This window comes from Nicotiana tomentosiformis, chromosome 12, assembly GCF_000390325.3.
Source record: "Nicotiana tomentosiformis chromosome 12, ASM39032v3, whole genome shotgun sequence".
NCBI lineage: Eukaryota > Viridiplantae > Streptophyta > Magnoliopsida > Solanales > Solanaceae > Nicotiana > Nicotiana tomentosiformis.
This window is the reverse complement of record NC_090823.1, coordinates 19841003-19863659: the sequence shown is the minus strand read 5'-3', so window position 1 is coordinate 19863659 and position 22657 is coordinate 19841003. Positions and strand designations below refer to the sequence as shown.

General features: G+C 35.8%; 1 protein-coding gene across 1 annotated transcript; it reads right to left on the bottom strand.

Moving 5' to 3' along the window:
• Positions 1-18791: 18791 nt before the first annotated feature.
• On the bottom strand, positions 18792-20008 carry LOC138902325 (uncharacterized). Its single transcript, XM_070190175.1, has 3 exons — positions 19568-20008; positions 19193-19457; positions 18792-19105 (listed from the first exon to the last, which is right to left on the bottom strand). Exons 1-3 carry the CDS (start codon positions 20006-20008, stop codon positions 18792-18794), a joined length of 1020 nt encoding a protein of 339 aa, XP_070046276.1.
• Between the last annotated feature and the right edge of the window lie 2649 nt (positions 20009-22657).

The window sequence follows — 22657 nt, the reverse complement described above, 5'->3', positions numbered from 1 at the left end:
TTATGGGTAACGTTTTTCTCCGAATATTTTTGAAATCCGGGTACGTGGGCCCGGGGTAGATTTTAGGAATTTTACCATTTTGGATAGGGTAATTTATTTAATAGATGAATTTCGAATTATTGAATATGTATTAATTATTTTATATAACTTTTGGATAATTTTGGATTTTTCGGCATCGAATTGAGGTTTTTACGTGACATTTTGATCGGAAAGTGGACTTTGAGACAAGGTAAGTCTCTTGTCTAATCTTGTGAGGGAGAATTTACCCCATAGTTGATTAAATTGATAATTGTTATTAATTGCGGGAGATACGTACGCACGAGGTGACGAGAGTTCGTACGTAGCTACTATTTATGCTAGAGTCCGGGTAGTTTAGGACTCAAAGCATGAATTATGTGTATAAATTATATCTTGTATTTAATTAAATTAATTGAAATATATTGTGAATTGTTAGGGAAAGATAGTAAAAGATGAAAATTTTATATACTTAATTTGCTACTTAAATTAATTTATTTGTTAAAAGAGTTTGTTCATCCTCTCAAATTAATCTATAATAAATATACTCTCCATCCGGAGGTAAATAAGAAAATGTTCTCCTTTATTGTGGAGCGGGTCGAACGCCTCGGCAATATAGATGCATCTATGGATCGCGTCGCACGTCCCTCGGCAGTGTACACGGTACTATGGATCGGGTCGTACGACCTCGGCAGAAATCGTGCCTAATAATAATAATAATTACACGATACCTTGATATTTTAAATTGCAGTTTGTGAATTTAATTAATAGATTAAAAATTATTGCATTTTGAAGGAATTTAATTATTTCAGTTGGTTAAATAAAATTATTGTTAACTCTGTGAATCATGTTGATTTAGATATTCTAGTTTAATTTCAATTATTATTATTGACCCTTAGTGAGTGTCAAAGTCGGTCATCTCGTCTCTACCTCTTCGGGATTAGGCTTGATACTTACTGGGTACACGTTGTTTACGTACTCATGCTCACTTTTTGTGCAGGACCTGAGACATGTGCTATTGTTGGACCTATCGGCGCGCACCCTCGATATCCAAAGGCTTGGTGGTGAGCTACCCTTCTGAGCTATTCTGCAGCAACTAGTTCCTCTTCCTGAATTTTTATTCTATTTATTTTATTCCAGACAGTATTTGTAATTTTTGTATAATCTACTAGATGTTCATACACTTGTGACACAAGGTCTTGGCACATACACTAGTAGAAATTTTTGGACTTGATTTTTTTTTTACTAGAATATTTTCATATTGTTTTAAATTCCTGCAATTAAAAAGTGTTTAATTACTCGATTAATTTTGAAAGAATTGAATATGAGTTTAAATTACTAGTTGGCTTGCCTAGTTGTAGTGTTAGGAGCCATCACGATCTATAGGTGAAATTGGGTCGTGACACCCTCATTCTAACATTCTTATTAGGATTAGTAATATTCTTTGTCTACGAACGGGCCATTCGACTGCTTTATTGTTCGGACTTTTTTGTAGGAGCAAGAGACTCAAAATCATCATCATTGGGGGCATGTACATGCCCATCTGCTTCAGAATTATGGGTTGACCATTTAGTCTGCATTCAAATATCTATTCGGACATTGCTTTTGAAGCTATATGTATTTTTAATTTCTCTTATTTTCTAGTATGAAGATATTTTAATTTTTACTATGATTATTATTTTTGGGATGTAACTATTATTATATTGTATTTGATATTGAATAATTAAGTGGGATGGTGATATTGGGATATGTTTCCACCTTTAAAAATATGGTATTTGAGGCGTTGATGTTGGGATATATACTATTAACCATGGGTTTGGTTTAGATATAGTATTTATTATGAAATAATTATTTATTCAGTTTTAATAAAGCTTTAAATAGATCATATATTGGTATGTGTCACTTGCTTATATAGTAGATGATTTAGTGTATAGAGTTTAGCTTATATGCGTTAGATTAAATCATCGGTTCTTATAAGTATAAAGTTTGAGTTCACAATCTAATGATGGAATTGGACAAACCATCATGGATGATTGTAGTACAATATTAAATATAATTTATCTTGATTATGGGAATGGTTTAATTCCAACTTCTTATGCTAATACATTTTGTATGTATTGAACGGACCAAGTAGAGATAAGTATTTTATACTGACTTAATAAAATAAATTCTCTAGCCATTAAATGTACTTATACTCTTAATCTTGATATAATTACTATTAGTTGTGTATATTATTATTGTTTTGATTTATTAAAAGGCGAGATCCCTTTGTGGTTCAATATTCCTGGTAAATTGGATAATAATAATGTACATTGGTGAAGCAATAGTTAGTTGATGGAATCCATGTCTCGGTTTAGAAATTGATGATACGCCTTTATGAAAGCTTATAAGTTGTCATGTGTAAACCCGACCGGTGAATTTTGTATCCGACACATAAGTTAAGCGAAAGTCTAAAGAAAATAATCAATAAATTAAATTGTCAGTAATTTAATTTAACTTATTAGTATCTGAATCTTAACATGTGAAGTTAAATAAGATTTAATGGGTGAATTTCGAAATTGAACGAATGAGTGCAATTACGAATTTTTAGTGAAATAATTCGTAATTTATTATGGTAGTATTAATTCGGATATTTCGAATTAAGTCCATAATAGGAAGCCTCATTAATTAAATTATGTGGTCCTTGTTGTGCCTGAATAATTAGGAATTAAATGGAATAATTTTTCTTGGTGGAAAAGGAAGACTCAACAAGTTTAGGAAAATATTTAAAACCCTAAAACATGTGGCTGTAAAAAGGGGTCTTATTCCATAAAGAGACTATGAGTTTCTACTACACGTTTTCCATGAAGAAAATTCGTCCACACGATTTTTGTAATTTCTAGTATTATTTGGGTAACACAGTAGAGGACCGTGGGACTAGATGATGATCTCATGGACGGTTTTTGCTCATGCTTGAAGGTATTTTCACGATCGCGGTCACGCTTCAAGAAATAAGTATCGATTTTACGTTTGATTAAATCTATGCTTGAGTGTTGTCTATATTTCATGCAAGTAAATTTGGTTATTTGCTTCCGCTGTTTATACCTGTTTTCCAAATATTGAATGTTGACATTTAACTTCAAGCTTGATATTTATCAAAATTGACATTCGATCCATCTATCGGCATCACGATCGAAACTTGATTATAGATTTGGACTCTACAACTTAGTATACTTTGGGAATATCGTTGGTTTGGAGGTTTGAGTATGTTGATCGAGAGTTGACTTTTTAATTTTTTTTCAAAAATTATGAATTCAACTAGCATAATTGACATTGTTAATCGATAAATTATATAGATTGAGGCCATGTCGTTTTAGTGGAGATTTGGACATTTCAAGGTTAGGGAGCTTGCAATTTCGTGGTAAGTGAGACTTTTAACCCGTTGAGTGCTCGCTTTTCCGAATGATTTAAAACTTGCATAAAGAATTTCGACTACCTAGTATGCTGAGGGGAAATTGGCCAACGCGTACTAGGAAATTTATATAGATTTCTTAGCTTATATAGAAAACTCATAACTTTGGCAGGAACTTTAGTATTCTAGATCTGTTTCCAAGGATTGTTTGCTGAATGGTTCACCTCATTCATAGACATATTGTAGCATGCCTTTGCAGTGAAGATATCATATATTTGCCATTTCACGGATCTCCAATCACTGAGATTTCTTCTGAAATTGACATTCTAATTTTTGCCTAATTGTCGCGTTCTCTGTCTTGTGTTATTTTGAGATCAATGTTTGACAATTTCTGTTTAAATATCAATAAAGAAACTTTTATGTACTCCACTCCTACCCTTTCCTTCCACAATTTACACTTTGTGCAAATGCTCCCCCCCCCCCCCCCCAAATGTTATTTCCCTTTTTCTTTTAAAGGTAAATATTTGTACAATTGGCACCCTTAGACAATGAAAAACCTAAGTAATTTTAATTTAAAAGGTCATTGCTTGAGGAATTGTGAATTCATTTCCTCACATAATCTTTTCTGTATTTCAAGCTATTGGTCTAAGTTGTGCGGACTCTTCTTTTGTGGTGCCACACCTGCACGACACCGACACTAGTATGAGTGAGAGATACGTACCGGATCTGGTCAATGACATTGGGTACTTTGACCACAAATTATGAAGAAATTAGAGATAAAATGTGGCATTTAGATTTCTGAAGACAATGCTAATGTAGATTTCTATAACTTGAGAATAAAAGATTGAGTTACTGCACTGTACAAGCTAGGTGACAGATAGGTAGTGCGACATTCTAACCCTCAACTCTCAATCCCCTCAAAACCCTTTTGGTTGAACATTTAATATATTTGCCCTTGCTTTCATATTAACACAGATATCCTTTAAGCAAGGATTGATTCTGCATTGTCTTTTCTCTTATCTTGTGTTTTAGACTTCTGAAGTAACTATCTAGTCGATCTTGAAAAGCTTAGAGCTTCTTCTTGTGGAGGGAAATTGTCACCTGACTTTAGTTTTTATTTGCCAGATTCTTTATATTACTTTGTTCCTTCTTGCAAGGAACCAGACCTCTGCTATTATGTTCTTTTATATCTTTCTATTTCTGTTGCCTTGTGTTTAAGAAGTTGATTCACATTTTCCTCATTTCATACTTAGGTTCTTGTAAATACTGCAACGACAAGTTGGATCTATCTCGTCTTACTTGCTCTTCTACTGTTTGGATGGGCAATCAAACAGTTTGTTAATGGTATCCAGGTAGACAACTGTTACCTATGCTAGATTTGACAGCCTATAAAGGAATTGTGTATATATAATTTCATATTGCCTATTTGGTTTTGCCTAGTATAAAATGTTGTTATTAATATGAAAATTATTTTGAAGATCCTTTTGATACATACGTTCTGTAGAAGTGAACTCAGATTTTTGACTAACAACTGATTATAGCCTAAGTGTTTAACAAAAAAAAATAGAATTTTCAGTCAAAGCTTATATTTAGAAGAAAACGGGTTACTGATAACCATATTTTACTTCACTTCCTTAACAACCTATTTGTGAAAGTAATAGCGTAAATTAACAAAAAGGAAATAAGGAATGAAACGACAGTCAAATCCCTAAAATCAAGGTAGAAAAATTTGATTAAGCAAGAAATTATAGAGTATATTTCAGTAGTGCTTGGAACATGCCCTTACAAGTAAAATTCTTTATCCTTATATAGGGGTATACAATCATAACGTTTCCCCCATTTAAAAAGAATTCATTATGAGCATTAATTGTATTAATTATTCGTTATCATTGATAACCATAACTGACACATTTGTAGCTATAAATGCTTTATAACGGCTCTGATTCCCCTTCCTTATTTACTTCCGGCTCTTGTATCTTCCCTTCTTTATGACCTTTATTCATTCCGTTCACGCCTCTTCTTTGACAGTTGTTCAGGCACGATCCTCTCTTCTGTACTATCTCGTGGGTGTTTCCCCCGTACCTTCCTTGTATTCTTAATTTCGATAATCAAGCGTGTCACTTGTCACTACGCCATTGTACCACGTGTCATGCTTCGTCAACTCACTAACATTTCACATGTGATATCTTTTTTCTACCAATACAGATAGTCCCCTCACTTTCTGAATATTCTTCAATTGAATATTCGGGAAGTGGTAAGCTTTTATGACGGGAATTCATTGCCGCCGTTTTTCGAGTGTCATCGTGTCCCCTTCAGAACCGATGTGGCGTATGTCACGTCTATTTAATGCCTATGACACGTGGCTTCTAACGATTGGCTCTGCAGTTTTTCAGCGCTTTTTAGGGTTTTTCTGCAGCTGCGTCAATCACGAAGTGACGGTTCTATTATGACGCTTCATAATGACCTACTTTTAATGATGGTCATGTATTCTTATAAATACTTTATTCTTTTTTTATCTCTTAAAGTCTTCCTTCTTTAGTGTCCACCATATTACTCTTTCTTTGTATATCTGCATCCATTTTTTCATTATCCCTTTGGAGAATCATGTCTTCTTCTACACCAGACCCTCGTAAGGTTGTGATTGTTGATGGACTTGCTCTTTCTACTGTCCCTACTAGAAGTAGGAGAGGCAGTAGACTTCGTAGTCTTGGCTCGCTATCTAATCGTGGTTCTTTTTCTTAGGGCAGTGCTGCTAACCTTCCTCTTCTAAACCTAGGGCTCCTTTAACCCCTAGATCTTCTTCTAGGAATAAATATTTAAATGAAACAGTGCACGAACCCACAGTTGCAGAGATTGTTCCTCATGATTTTTTTTTTGTAACTAATCGTGAAACCATAAGGAATCAAGTCTCTTCTATGGCCTCCCTTAATCTTGCTGACCTTTATCCAAGTTTAATCACTATTGGCCTTCTCTCCCTGGTTCGAAGAGAATGTTACTGGAAACCAGATTTTCCAGTTTTAGTTCCTGGTGCCAACCAGAGAATTACTTCATACCAAGCCGGTTTTTTCTTTGTTTACACCTACCATTTTACTTTAGGGTTCAAACCACCTATCGACCTAGTGATCATTGAATTCTATCGCTATTTCAACGTGTGTCTTGGCCAAATTGGTCCCATAGTATGGAGGGCTATTGCATGCCTTTGTTATTTATCAGATTTGGTTTCCATTCCTTTCACTTTTCGGCACTTGCTCCATCTCTACTCCCCTAAACTATTTCGTGAAGGAGTTTTTTCTCTCGTGGCTAGAAGTAAGAGAGTGCTGGTTAGCCCTAAAGACGACTAGGACCGTGGCTGGTATGCTCGTTTTGTTGCCGCTCCCACTAGTGCACTAAGGGGTGAAGAAAACATGCCTTTCCCGGAGAAATGGAACTTTGCACGTAAGCTTTCTTCTTTTCTCTTTTTTTTTTGTCTGCAATAAAAAACTTCATGTGATCATATACCTACTTTTTCAGGAACTATGGAAGTTTTTGATGAAATTTCCAATTTCCGTGCTTGGGTAGATAAGATATTAACTGTTGTGCCTATGGAAAAAAGATCTTGGAAATATCTTTCTCAAAGATTTGGTTGGAAAGTGAAGACGCACAATACTTTTTCCCTTCATTGTTTTTCCTTTTCTCTTCCTTGTTGGTTCAAGGATTTCTTATTCTTCCCCTTTTTTTACTAGGGTTTCCTATTCATGGCATTAGTCCCGCGTATGTTCCATCAACTAGGCTTTCCATGACTCTCGCTCAGGAAAGGATTTTAAGTGCTTCTTCTTCAAAAAGGAAAAACGACGGAGCTCGTAGCTCGGATGGCGAAGAAGAAATAGAGGAGGGTTCTTTGGTTTGAAGGCCACATGTCAGGAGACGTGTGGTTTCTGATGATGAAACTATTCCTTCTCATGACCCTTCACGAAGTTCAATCCCTTTTAGACTCACGGATGAGCTAGAGAGTGCCCCTTTAGTGATTTATGATGAAGATGCTGTTGATCCTCCCCCGGGTTCTATTGATAGATTGTTTGCTCATGGCTTCGAAGTTGATGAAGATTTTGGGCCTATTTCTTAAGAATTACCCATTGCCTCCCTTCCAATCTCAGTTTCCATTAACCCTCATGTGTCCTTACCTGATGTTGCTCCTGCTATTATTCCTGTGGCTGCTTCTCATGCAGAAGCCGAACCTTCTAGCAGCAGGAGGGCAATGAAAAGAGTTATTTTTGAGGTTCTTGAATGTGGGAACTTATTAAGAAAGTCGGTTCAAGCCGATGTGTGGTTGAAACCCTTGCTAGGTCCCGTAGAGAAGTCGAAGTTAGAAAGTCACAGCTCACTGACCTTAATGAATGACATAGTTCACTCTTCCTTGAAGGTACAAGCTTAATTATATTTCCTTTCTCTTCTCTTTCTTATTCATAACTCTTTCTCCTTTTTTGCAGATCAACTTGATTGGCACAAAGCTTATGAAAAGCGTTTATCAGGCGTACCAGCAAGTAATAGATTTCCGCACTGAAGCTAATAACCGGAAAGAACAATTCGAAGGTCTTCAATTGGAAAAGGAAGTTTTGGCGGAAGAGAAGAATACTTTGGAATAACAGATGAGAGTGATCGCCGTTGAATTAGCGGTTGAAAAAGCTTCATCTAGCCAGGTCGGAAAGGATACAGATATACTTGAATCCTCCTTTGCTGAACAACTTTCCAAGGCAACTGAAGAAATAAGGACTTTGAAGGAACTCCTTAATCAAAGAGAGGTTTATGAAGGAGAGTTGGTTCAAACACTTACTCAAGTTCATGAAGATCTTCGCGCCTCTACTGATAAGAGTCGGTTCTTGGAAAGTTCTCTCGCTCCTTTGAAGACAGCTTATGATGCCTCTGAAGTAGAAAAAGAAGAGCTCGGAGCCGAGGCTGACCAGTGGGAAAAGGATTATGAGATTCTAGAGGATAAGCTTTCGTTAGATGTGAGCTGGGCATTCTTAAACACTCGCCTCGAGACTATAGTTAAAGCCAACCATGAGGGTTTTGACCTTAATGTTGAGATTGCTAAGGCTAAATAAGCGATTGAGAAAACTCAACAATGTTAAAGCTTTTCCTCACATGAAGACGAAGGTCCCGAAGGTGTTGGAAATAGACTTGTTCCTGGTAGGGCTGATGTTCAAGCCTCTTCTTCTCAAGTTAATCCTTCTTCTTCCGTTAATGATGCTCCCGTTGATGATGCTCCTTATATTTTTCCTGTTTTTTTTGTTAACTTTTATTTTGTTGCTTTACTCTTAACTTAACAACTTTTTGGAAGGTTATTTTTTGGCTACCCCTGTCTTCTTTTGGGGTTTAATGACAAACTAACACCTCTGTTTTCCCAAGGTTTTATATATATATATATCGGCTACTTTTATCGTTTATTCTGCTCTTTGATATTTGAGCTTGTTCCTTGGATTTAAAAATGCTTTAACAGTCCGTGACTTTAATAAATACGGATTTTCGTAAAAGATGGCCCTTTTATGTTAATGACACTGGCGAAGATGACGTCTCATCTTCATATCGGTGTAAATATATAAAAGACGAAGTAGACATGAAAAAAGAAATACTTTGAGAAAGTTTTATGCTTTGAACTTTCAAATGAATTTCGTACATTATGTTCATCAAAGCTTTTCCTCACGTGAAGACGAAGGTCCCAAAGGTGATGGAAATGGACTTATTCCTGGTGGTGCTGATGTTCAAGCCTCTTCTACTCAAGTTAATCCTTCTTCTCCCATTAATGATGCTCTCATGGATGATGCTCCTTGGATTTTTCCTCCTTTTTTGTTAACTTTTATTTTGTTGCTTTGCTCTTAACTTAACAACTTTTTGGAAGGTTGTTTTTTGGTTACCCATGTCTTCTTCTTTTGGGGTTTAATGACAAACTAATACCTCTGTTTTCCCAAGGTTTAATATATATATATATATATATATATCAACCACTTTTACTGTTTATTCTGCTCTTTAATATTTGAGCTTATTCCTTGTATTTAAAAATGCTTTAACAATCCGTGACTTTAATAAACACGAATTTTCATAAAAAATGGCCCTTTTATGTTAACGACACTGATGAAGATGACGTCTTATCTTCATATCGGTGTAAATATATGAAAGACGAAGTAGGCATGAAAAAATAAATACTTTGAGGAAGTTTTATGCTTTAGACTTTCAATTGTATTTCGTACATCATTTTCATAAGTATTCATACAACACTTTCATAACTGCTTTCTTTGTAGCAAATTTTGAGATACAAAACCGGGTCTATTATCTCGTGACTAATTTTTGGCCTTAACCTAAAACTCGTAGGAACATGGAACATATCTGGTATCCTTTTTGTGAGTTTACACCTTTCCAAGATTTCTTCAAGGTTTTTGATTTAAGCTTTTTGCTCCTTTCTATATGTATAGTCCCTCCCCCCCCCCCCTCAGTGTTAGAGCTTTGAAGTATGAAATCTCGAACTCTGGATTACTCCTTCTTTTTGGTTCATTCCCTGAAAAGAAAAATACAAACGAGACTCGGAGATATATGTTTAGATGATGACTGCATAACCCTTTTTTTCATCAGAAAGGTTGCAACCTAGACCTGGAATAATTTAGTATTCCGCGTGTCTTTCGGGTCTAATATCATCATTTGGTACGAGTTAGCTTTTTGACTATCATCTAAAATTGTTAGTAAAATTCAAAAGAACAAAATAAAATCTTAGCTGAGTGATACCTGCACATAGGTACTTTCTTCGTCTAAAAGTAAAATACTTCTTCATATGAACATCATTCCAATTTGATGGTAGTACCTTGCCATCCATGGTTTCCAACTCATATTCTCCTTTTTCCAGCGATGCCTCGAACCCTATAAGGGACTTCCCTATTCGGACTTAATTTTCCCGCATTAGTCGCTTTTGTTGATTGAAACACCTTTTTGAGGACGAAGTCCCCAATCTTGAAATATCTCAGATTAGCTTTCCTGTTGTAATATCGCTCAATCATCTACTTCTGAGCTGCCATCCTTATCAATGCTGCTTCTCTCCTTTCCTTACGTTGGAACAACAGATGAGAGTGATCATCGCTGAATTAGCGGTTGAAAAGCTTCATCTAGCCAGGTCGGAAAGGATACGGATATACTTGAATCCTCCTTTGATGAATAACTTTCCAAGGCAACTGAAGAAATAAGGAGTTTGAAGGAACTCCTTAATCAAAGAGAGGTTTATGTAGGAGAGTTGGTTCAAACACTTGCTCAAGTTCATGAAGATCTTCGCGACTCTACTGATAAGATTCAGTTCTTGGAAAGTTCTCTCGCTCCTTTAAAGATAGCTTATGATGCCTCTGAAGCAGAAAAAGAAGAGTTGGGAGCCAAGATTGACTAGTGGGAAAAGGATTATGAGATTCTAGAGGATAAGCTTTCGTTGGATGTGAGCTGGGCATTCTTAAACACTCGCCTCGAGACTATAGTTGAAGCCAACCAGGAGGGTTTTGACCTTAATGTTGAGATTGCTAAGGCTAAATAAGCGATTGAGAAAACTCAGCAATGTTAAAGCTTTTTCTCACCTGAAGACGAAGGTCCCGAAGGTGATGGAAATGGACTTGTTCCTGGTGGGGCTGATGTTCAAGCCTCTTCTTCTCAAGTTAATCCTTCTTCTCCCGTTAATGATGCTCCTTATATTTTTCCTGCTTTTTTGTTAACTTTTATTTTGTTGCTTTACTCTTAACTTAATAACTTTTTGGAAGGTTATTTTTTGGCTACCCCTGTCTTCTTTTGGGGTTTAATGACAAACTAATACCTCTATTTTCCCAGGGTTTTATATATATCTACTTTTATCATTTATTCTGCTCTTTGATATTTGAGCTTATTCCTTGCATTTAAAAATGCTTTAACAGTCCGTGACTTTAATAAACATGAATTTTCATAAAAGAGGGCCTTTTTATGTTAACGACACTGACAAAGATGACGTCTCATCTTCATATCGGTGTAAATATATAAAAGACGAAGTAGACATGAAAAAAGAAATGCTTTGAGAAAGTTTTATGCTTTGAACTTTCAAATGAATTTCGTACATTATGTTCATCAAAGCTTTTCCTCAAGTGAAGACGAAGGTCCCGAAGGTGATGGAAATGGACTTATTCCTGGTGGTGCTGATGTTCAAGCCTCTTCTACTCAAGTTAATCCTTCTTCTCCCGTTAATGATGCTCCTATGGATGATGCTCTTTAGATTTTTCCTCCATTTTTGTTAACTTTTATTTTGTTGCTTTGCTCTTAACTTAACAACTTTTTGGAAGGTTATTTTTTGGTTACCCCTGTCTTCTTTTGGGGTTTAATGACAAATTAATACCTCTGTTTTCCCAAAGGATATGAAGATGACGTCCCATCTTCATATCGGTATAAATATATGAAAGACAAAGTAGACATGAAAAAATAAATACTTTGAGGAAGTTTTATGCTTTGAACTTTCAAATAAATTTCGTATATCATTTTCATAATTATTTATACAACACTTTCATAACTGCTTTCTTTGTAGCAGATTTTGAGATAAAAAACCGGGTCTATTATCCCGTGACTAATTTTTGGCCTTAACCTAAAACTTGTAGGAACATGGAACGTATCTCGTATCCTTTTCGCGAGTTTACACCTTTCAAAGGTTTTTTCAAGGTTTTTAATTTAAGCTTTTTGCTCCTTTCTATATGCATAGTCCCCCAGTGTTAGAGCTTTGAAGTATGAAATCTCGAACTCTGGATTACTCCTTCTTTTTGGTCCATTCTCTGAAAAGAAAAATACAAACGAGACTCGGAGATATACGTTTAGATGATGACTGCATAACCCCTTTTTCCATCAGAAAGGTTGCAACCTAGGCCGGGAATAATTTAGTATTCCGCGTGTCTTTCAGGTCTAATATCATCATTTGGTACGGGTTAGCTTTTTTCCTGTCATCTAAAATTATTAGTAAAATTCAAAAGAACAAAATAAAATCATAGATGAGTGATACCTGCACATGGGTACTTTCTTCATCTAAAAGTACAATACTTTTTCATATGAACAGCATTTCAGTTTAATGGTAGTACCTTGCCATCCATGGTTTCCAACTTATATTCTCCTTTTCGAGTGATGCCTTGAACCCTATAAGGGCCTTCCCAATTCAGACTTAATTTTCCCGCATTAGTCGCTTTTGTTGATTGAAATACCTTTTTGAGGACGAAGTCCCCAATCTTGAAATATCTCAGATTAGCTTTCCTATTGTAATATCGCTCAATCATCTGCTTTTGAACCGTCATCCTTATCAACGTTGCTTCTCTCCTTTCCTCCAGTAAACCCAAATTCGTTTGCATCTCTTCTTCATTTAACTCCTCAGTAGCATGTGTATATCTCGTATTTGGTTCACCTATTTCTAGTGGGATTAAGACTTCAGTGTCATAGACAAGTGAAAATAGAGTCTCACCTGTGCTTGTTTTTGATGTCGTTCGATAAGCCCACAATACCCCTAGTAATACTTCTGGCCATTTGCCTTTTGATTCTTCTAGTCTCTTCTTTAAGTTATTAATAATAACTTTGTTTGTTTACTCAACTTGCTCATTGGCTACAGGATGGTTAGGTGCAGTTGTAATCCTTGTAATCTGCCAACTCTGAAAGAATTATGTGATTTTCATGCTTATGAACTGTGGGTCATTGTCACACATGATTTCTTTTGGAACTTCGAACCGACAAATAATGTTTCGCCAAATAAAGTCCCTGACCTCCTTTCCCCGCACTTGTTTACAAGCTCCTGCTTCTACTAATTTTGAAAAATAATCTGTTAAAACTAATATAAACCGTACCTTTTCTTTAGCTTGAGATAACGGACCTACGATATCCATGCCCCATTTCATGAAAGACCATGGCGAAATAACTGAATGTAACACTTCTGTTGGGTGATGGATGTTATTGGCATATCATTGACACTTATCGCACTTGGCTACAAAGTTTTATGCCTCTTCTTCCATTTTTGGCCAATAATATCCTGCTCTTATTAGTGTTTTTACCAACACTCTTCCCCTAGCGTGATTGCCGCATTGCCCCTCATGTACTTCCCTCATCACATATTCTATTTGTGAAGGTCCGAGACACCATGCTAAATGCCCACCGAACATCTTTCGGTATAAGTTTCCACGTATTAAGCAATACTAGGCGGCTTTTTGGCGTAGTAACTGAGACTTTTTCTTGTCTTTGGGTAAAATTTCGTACTGCAAAAAGTTAACAAATTCGTTTCTCCAATCCCAAGTTAGATTATAATATTTATCTCGTTCTTGTCTTGGTCGAGTGCCGAATAAAATAAATGTATTACAATTGCATTTCTTGCATTCTCCTCCCTGGGTATTTGTACGGCCTTCCATGACTGAAATTGTCTGACTAATTCCCGTACCTTTTTCAGATATTGTTGCATTTGTGCCTCTCTTGCTATGTAAGTCCCCTGCATCTGATTAACCACTAGTTGCGAATCACTTACAATCTGTTCTATACCAAGTTTACATGCTAGTTCCAAACCTGCAATCAGAGCTTCGTACTCCGTTTCATTATTAGTGATAGGATAACATTTTATTGCTTGTCTTATCATTTCTCCTGAAGGCGGAATTAGTACGATACCTAAATCCGCTCCTATAACATTCGAGGAACCATCGGTAAATAAAATCCAAGTCCCCGGATTAGATCCGGTAAATACTTGTAGTACCTTTTCTGCTTCAGGAACTAAATTCGTGCTGAAATCTACTACAAAGTCTGCTAAAACCTGCGATTTTATTGCAGTTTTGGGTTGATATATGATATCATACTCACTGAATTCTATTGCCCACTTAGCTAACCTACCAGATAGTTCTTGTTTATGCAATATATTCCTTAGAGGAAAAGCAGTTATTACAAACATAGGATGACATTGAAAATAAGGTCTCAATTTTCTAGATGTCATAATTAATGCTAAAGTAAGTTTTTCTAAGTTTTTCTACTAAAAATGCTTTGAGAAAGTTTTATGCTTTGAACTTTCAAATGAATTTCGTACATTATGTTCATCAAAGCTTCCTCAAGTGAAGACGAAGGTCCCGAAGGTGATGGAAATGGACTTATTCCTGGTGGTGCTGATGTTCAAGCCTCTTCTACTCAAGTTAATCCTTCTTCTCCCGTTAATGATGCTCCTATGGATGATGCTCTTTAGATTTTTCCTCCATTTTTGTTAACTTTTATTTTGTTGCTTTGCTCTTAACTTAACAACTTTTTGGAAGGTTATTTTTTGGTTACCCCTGTCTTCTTTTGGGGTTTAATGACAAATTAATACCTCTATTTTCCCAAAGGATATGAAGATGACGTCCCATCTTCATATCGGTATAAATATATGAAAGACAAAGTAGACATGAAAAAATAAATACTTTGAGGAAGTTTTATGCTTTGAACTTTCAAATAAATTTCGTATATCATTTTCATAATTATTTATACAACACTTTCATAACTGCTTTCTTTGTAGCAGATTTTGAGATAAAAAACCGGGTCTATTATCCCGTGACTAATTTTTGGCCTTAACCTAAAACTTGTAGGAACATGGAACGTATCTCGTATCCTTTTCGCGAGTTTACACCTTTCAAAGGTTTTTTCAAGGTTTTTAATTTAAGCTTTTTGCTCCTTTCTATATGCATAGTCCCCCAGTGTTAGAGCTTTGAAGTATGAAATCTCGAACTCTGGATTACTCCTTCTTTTTGGTCCATTCTCTGAAAAGGAAAATACAAACGAGACTCGGAGATATACGTTTAGATGATGACTGCATAAACCCCTTTTTCCATCAGAAAGGTTGCAACCTAGGCCGGGAATAATTTAGTATTCCGCGTGTCTTTCAGGTCTAATATCATCATTTGGTACGGGTTAGCTTTTTTCCTGTCATCTAAAATTATTAGTAAAATTCAAAAGAACAAAATAAAATCATAGATGAGTGATACCTGCACATGGGTACTTTCTTCGTCTAAAAGTACAATACTTTTTCATATGAACAGCATTTCAGTTTAATGGTAGTACCTTGCCATCCATGGTTTCCAACTTATATTCTCCTTTTCGAGTGATGCCTTGAACCCTATAAGGGCCTTCCCAATTCAGACTTAATTTTCCCGCATTAGTCGCTTTTGTTGATTGAAATACCTTTTTGAGGACGAAGTCCCCAATCTTGAAATATCTCAGATTAGCTTTCCTATTGTAATATCGCTCAATCATCTGCTTTTGAACCGTCATCCTTATCAACGTTGCTTCTCTCCTTTCCTCCAGTAAATCCAAATTCGTTTGCATCTCTTCTTCATTTAACTCCTCAGTAGCATGTGTATATCTCGTATTTGGTTCACCTATTTCTAGTGGGATTAAGACTTCAGTGTCATAGACAAGTGAAAATAGAGTCTCACATGTGCTTGTTTTTGATGTCGTTCGATAAGCCCACAATACCCCTAGTAATACTTCTGGCCATTTGCCTTTTGATTCTTCTAGTCTCTTCTTTAAGTTATTAATAATAACTTTGTTTGTTTACTCAACTTGCTCATTGGCTACAGGATGGTTAGGTGCAGTTGTAATCCTTGTAATCTGCCAACTCTGAAAGAATTATGTGATTTTCATGCTTATGAACTGTGGGTCATTGTCACACACGATTTCTTTTGGAACTTCGAACCGACAAATAATGTTTCGCCAAATAAAGTCCCTGACCTCCTTTCCCCGCACTTGTTTACAAGCTCCTGCTTCTACTAATTTTGAAAAATAATCTGTTAAAACTAATATAAACCGTACCTTTTCTTTAGCTTGAGATAACAGACCTACGATATCCATGCCCCATTTCATGAAAGACCATGGCGAAATAACTGAATGTAACACTTCTGTTGGGTGATGGATGTTATTGGCATATCATTGACACTTATCGCACTTGGCTACAAAGTTTTATGCCTCTTCTTCCATTTTTGGCCAATAATATCCTGCTCTTATTAGTGTTTTTACCAACACTCTTCCCCTAGCGTGATTGCCGCATTGCCCCTCATGTACTTCCCTCATCACATATTCTATTTGTGAAGGTCCGAGACACCATGCTAAATGCCCACCGAACATCTTTCGGTATAAGTTTCCACGTATTAAGCAATACTGGGCGGCTTTTTGGCGTAGTAACTGAGACTTTTTCTTGTCTTTGGGTAAAATTTCGTACTGCAAAAAGTTAACAAATTCGTTTCTCCAATCCCAAGTTAGATTATAATATTTATCTCGTTCTTGTCTTGGTCGAGTGCCGAATAAATTAAATGTATTACAATTGCATTTCTTGCATTCTCCTCCCTGGGTATTTGTACGGCCTTCCATGACTGAAATTGTCTGACTAATTCCCGTACCTTTTTCAGATATTGTTGCATTTGTGCCTCTCTTGCTATGTAAGTCCCCTGCATCTGATTAACCACTAGTTGCGAATCACTTTTGACTACAATCTGTTCTATACCAAGTTTACATGCTAGTTCCAAACCTGCAATCAGAGCTTCGTACTCCGTTTCATTATTAGTGATAGGATAACATTTTATTGCTTGTCTTATCATTTCTCCTGAAGGCGGAATTAGTACGATACCTAAATCCGCTCCTATAACATTCGAGGAACCATCGGTAAATAAAATCCAAGTCCCCGGATTAGATCCGGTAAATACTTGTAGTACCTTTTCTGCTTCAGGAACTAAATTCGTGCTGAAATCTACTACAAAGTCTGCTAAAACCTGCGATTTTATTGCAGTTTTGGGTTGATATATGATATCATACTCACTGAGTTCTATTGCCCACTTAGCTAACCTACCAGATAGTTCTTGTTTATGCAATATATTCCTTAGAGGAAAAGCAGTTATTACAAACATAGGATGACATTGAAAATAAGGTCTCAATTTTCTAGATGTCATAATTAATGCTAAAGTAAGTTTTTCTAAGTGAGAATATCGAGTCTCAGCATCTAACAAAGATTTACTAACATAATAAATTGAAGATTGTTTACCTTTATCTTCTCGTACCAACTCCGCGCTTACCGCTAGTTCTGATACGGCAAGCTAAATAAGCAGCCTTTCTTCGTCTTTTGGTTTGGCTAGTAGGGGCGGGTTTCACAAATATGATTTTAGTCGTTGAGGGCTTGTTGGTATTTGTCAGTCCACTCAAATTGGTTTTGCTTTCTCAATACTGAAAAGAATTTAAAACTCTTTTCTGATGATTTTGAAATAAATCTCCCCAAAGCTGTTATTCTTCTTGTTAATCTCTGCACTTATTTTTTGCTTGTGAGTACATCTGACATTTCCTCAATAGCTTTGATTTGCGTAGGATTCACTTCAATACCCCAGTTAGAAATAACAAAACTTAAAAACTTACTTGAAGCTATACCAAAAGCACACTTTTTTGGATTTAGCTTCATATTATATGTGCGGAGAATTTTGAAAGTGCATGACAAGTGTTGAAAACGATCCTCCGCTTGTGCTGACTTGACTAACATATCATCAATATATACTTCCACAGTCTTTCCCAGATGTTCTTGGAACATCTTAGTCACCAATCTTTGGTACGTAGCTCCGACATTTTTTAGACCAAATGACATGACTTTGTAGCAGTAAGTCCCCATGTCCGTGATAAATGAAGTTTATTCTTCATCTAGAGGATCTATCTTTATTTTATTATAATCTGAATATGCATCTAAAAAACTTAACAGCTCATGACCTGCGGTAGAATCAATTAGTTGATCTATATGCGACAAAGGAAACGAATATTTAGGACAAACTTTATTTAGATCAGTATAATCTACGCTAACTCGCCATTTTCCATTCTTTTTTGGAACTACTACAGTATTAGCTAACCAGTCTGGGTACTTTACCTCTCGTATTGACCCAATTTTTAAAAGCTTTTGTACCTCATCCTGGATCGCTTGATTTTTGAAGGATCATTGCTTCCTTTTCTTCTGCTTGACTAGTGGGTATGATGGGTCCTCATTCAATTTATGGGTCATCACCTCTGGTGGTATACCTATCATATCTGAATGAGACCAAGCAAAGTAATCTTTGTTAGCTTTTAAAAATTCAATTAACTTACCTTTCATTTCTGGGCTCAGATTTGCTCCGATGTAAACTTTTCTGTCTGGCCAGTGTTTAAATAGCATTATAGCTTCGAGTTTTTCAGTAGTTGTCTTGATGTTTTCATTTTCTTATGGCTCTTGAATAACATCGGGTCTTGAATCTACATCTGTCTGTCTTGAAATGCCTTCAGTTGAGGTTTGTATTACTATATCCTCAACTGAATTATGTAGTTGTTATTTCTCATTCGCAACATCATTCGTTGTGCTTGTAATCACCATTGAATTGATATTTTTAGAAGCTTATTGATCTCTACGGATTTGTCGGATCCCCCATTGTGAAGGAAATTTAATAACTTGATGCAATGTGGACGGTACAACATCCATATCGTGAATCCATGGTCTTCCTATAATCATATTATAAGCCATGTATGCATCTATCACCTGGAACTTTGTATCCTTGATAACTCCCTTTGCAAACATGATAAGCATTATTTCCCCTTTTGTGATAACGCTTGAATTATCAAATCCAGACAAAGATCGTGCCTTTGGTATCACCTTGTCACTAGCTTGCATTTCATTCACCACCCTTAGTAGAATGATATTTACAGAGCTACCTGGATCAATCAAAACTCATTTAACGTTAGTATCGTGTACAAGTAAAGATATTACCAGCGCATCATTATGAGGAATTATCAAGTTGCCCGCATCTTCATCATCAAATGTTATACTATCTTCATCCAAAACTTGGCGAACTCGCTTTCCATGAGTGACCATGACTTTTGACATCTTTTTTGCAGCTGTATATGCCACACCATTGACCTCATCTCCACTGGTTATCACATTGAGTGTTCTTTTTGGAGACAGGGGTTTCAAAGGCTCTTGTCTATTCTTCATATATGATTGTCTACCTTTCTTGCTGAACATGTCAGTTAAATAACCCTGCTTCAACAAATGCTCAACTTCTCCCTGTAATAACCTACAATATATTGTTCTATGGCCATGATCATTGTGAAATTCACACCGAAAATTTGGATTTTTTTGCTCGGGTTTGATCTTATTTCTTTAGGCCACCGCACCTTATCTCCCATACCTCTTAAAACAGCTACTAACTCGGAGGTACTGACATTAAAACTATAATCTCCAATCCTCGCACATGTATTGGAGTCACTGCCTCGCGCATCCCGTTCCTTTTTGAATCTAGATGATGAACCCGCATCTTTTTGCCTTGATCTGGATTTAGATCGTAAGTTTTCTTGTTTAGACCGTGAATCTCGCCCTGCAAGTCCCATGTACGGTTCGTACCTGTTTTTTCCGGACCTTTTTTCGGATTCTGAACGTCTCAATCCTGGTCTTTCGTCAACCCTTGGCTGTGAAACCGTATCTTCTTCTATCTGTAGCTTTGTGTTGTACATGTTGTACATATCATTCCACGTTGTTGCTGGAAACTCTCGCAAACTTTCCTTCAATCTCCTTGTGACTTCTGAACTTTTCTCATTTAGATTGTTTGCAAATGCCATAGCTGCCCAGTTGTCAGGTACTTGTGGTAGTATCATCTTCTCCCGTTAGAATCTATCACAAATTCTCTGAGTAATTATGTATTCCCTTGTTTTACCTTAAAGATGTGTTCCATCCCATTTTCAACCTTCTGAGCTCCCGAATGTGTTTTTATGAATGAATCTGTAAGCTCAACAAAAGAATCAATAGAGTTTTCAGGTAAAAGAGAATACAACGTTAATGCTCATTTTGTGAGTGTTTCACCATTTTTTTTTAACCAAAACTGATTCAATTTCCTGCTTGGTTAAATCATTGCCCTTTACGCCAATTGTGAACGCAATTACGTGATCTCGATGGTCAGTTGTTCCATCATATTTTGGAATATCAGGCATTTTAAACTTTTTAGGAATTGGCAAAGGAGCTACATTTGGCTTCCAAAGCTGTTGTGAATATTTATCAAGATCTACTTCTTTAATCACGGGTGGTACACCAGGTATTTGTTCTATGTGATCATTCTGCTCTTTCAATTGTTTTTGCAAAGTTAGTACCAAAATTTGTAAATCAGAGTTATTTGGTGTACCTGACCTCCCATCACGAGATTCATTGGGAATTCCTACACTACCATAATTGTCGAGTCCCGAGCGCGGGTTTTCTAAAGTTGCCGTATTGACTGGTGGAGGAGTTTGTGGTACATTAGGCAACCCCCTAACAAAGGCTTGAATAACACTATTCATATGTTCTGCAATCAATTGTTTTAAAACGTCTTGTTCGACAGTTTGTTCATCCCCTTGTTGATCGTTAGCGTGTGATGATCCTTCACGGGACTGACGGGGGGATCCTGTTGGAGAGAGGTGTGGTGGTGTTCCCTCTTGTGGGTGCAGTTGGTTATTGTCGTTACCAGTTGACATAGTTTGGTTGTGAGAAAGGAGAATTTGGAAAGTGAAAAGTTTATCAGATTCCCGGTAACGGAACCAATTTGTTTAACCAAAAAATAGAATTTTCAGTCAAACCCTATATTTAGAAGAAAACGGGTTACTGATAACCAAGTTTTACTTCACTTCCTTAATAACTTATTTGGGAAAGTAATAGCGTAAATTAACAAAAAAGAAATAAGGAATGAAACGACGGTTAAATCCCTAAAATCAAGGTGGAAAACTTTGATTAAACAAGAAATTATAGAGTATATTTCAGTAGTGCTTGGAACCCGTCCTTACAAGTAAAAGTCTGTATCCTTATATAGGGGTATACAATCATAATATTTTCCCCATTTAAAAGGAATTCATTATGAGCATTAATTGTATTAATTTACCGTTATCATTGATAACCATAACTGACATATTTGTAGCTATAAATGCCTTATAACGGCTCTGATTCTCCTTCCTTATTTACTTCCGGCTCATGTATCTTCCCTTCTTTATGACCTTTATTTATTCCTTTCACGCCTCTTCTTTGACAGTTGTTCAGGCCCGATCCTCTCTTCTGTACTATCTCGTGGGTATTTTCCCCGTACCTTCCTTGTATTCTTAATTTCGATAATCAAGCGTGTCACTTGTCACTACGCCATTGTACCACGTGTCATGCTTCGTCAACTCACTAACATTTCACATGTGATATCTTTTTTAATGCTTATTCTCTGATTGTTTACAAATAGCCTATGGATTTCATCCCGTCCTGGTTCATTAACTTTGCTGGATATAAGCTATTCCTAAGAATTCAGGCTAATATATGAAGTTCCAACATGTTAGATTGAAGTAGTTTTGGTTTTTTTGCATTCAGTTTAAGTTTGGTTCTCTTTAATATACCTATAGAATCATTCGCGAATTCAAATATTTATCATGTTCATCTTGTAAGTTCAATTCAGGAGAAATTCTTTCCATGGAAAATGGCTTCAATGGAAATATTTTTGGGAAAGATATCTTCCGGTATTTGGTTGGTTGTGGAAAATATTTTTGAGGAAAAAAATAAATAAGGACTAGTAATAACATTAGCAAGTCAAACGTGTAAACGTTTGAGTGTTTAAGATTAATAATGATAATACTAATAATAATAATAATAATAATAATAATAATAATAATAATAATAATAATTTATTATTATAATATGTAGGTGCTAGTTATAAGTAAATGAGTTTTGGAGGAGTTCGCCACTTTAGCGTGCTTTTTTCATTTTAAGAAAACATTTTCACTTTGACCATATTACGTATGTTAGGCAATGTTGAATTTGTTTCACGTTAACTTGAAAGTGGTACCAAAAACTTTATAATCGGTCTAAACATTTTTTTTAACGAATGAAAGTAACACAATTGGACAATTTATCTTAAATACCTTGATTATGAAAAGACAAAACGTTTTGAATACATATTTTTACATGTAATCTTCTAATTACTATGTCAAACCTTAACATGTTACACATACATCCATGTAATTTTGTAGTTCTGGTGAGAATTTTTTTTTTTTTTTTTTTGTAGTTTTTTTTGTAGTTTTCTCGAAGCAATCAACAGTCAACTCCTCTAACTTATATATCTAATTTTACGAACGAGCCAAACACAAACAAAAAATAAATTATGTATTATTAATTCATCTATAACTAATTTATGTATAACTCGTTTTCGTACCAAAAGGACATGTTACATATTACTGTATTACTAATATTAACTTCCTTGTTGACACCAA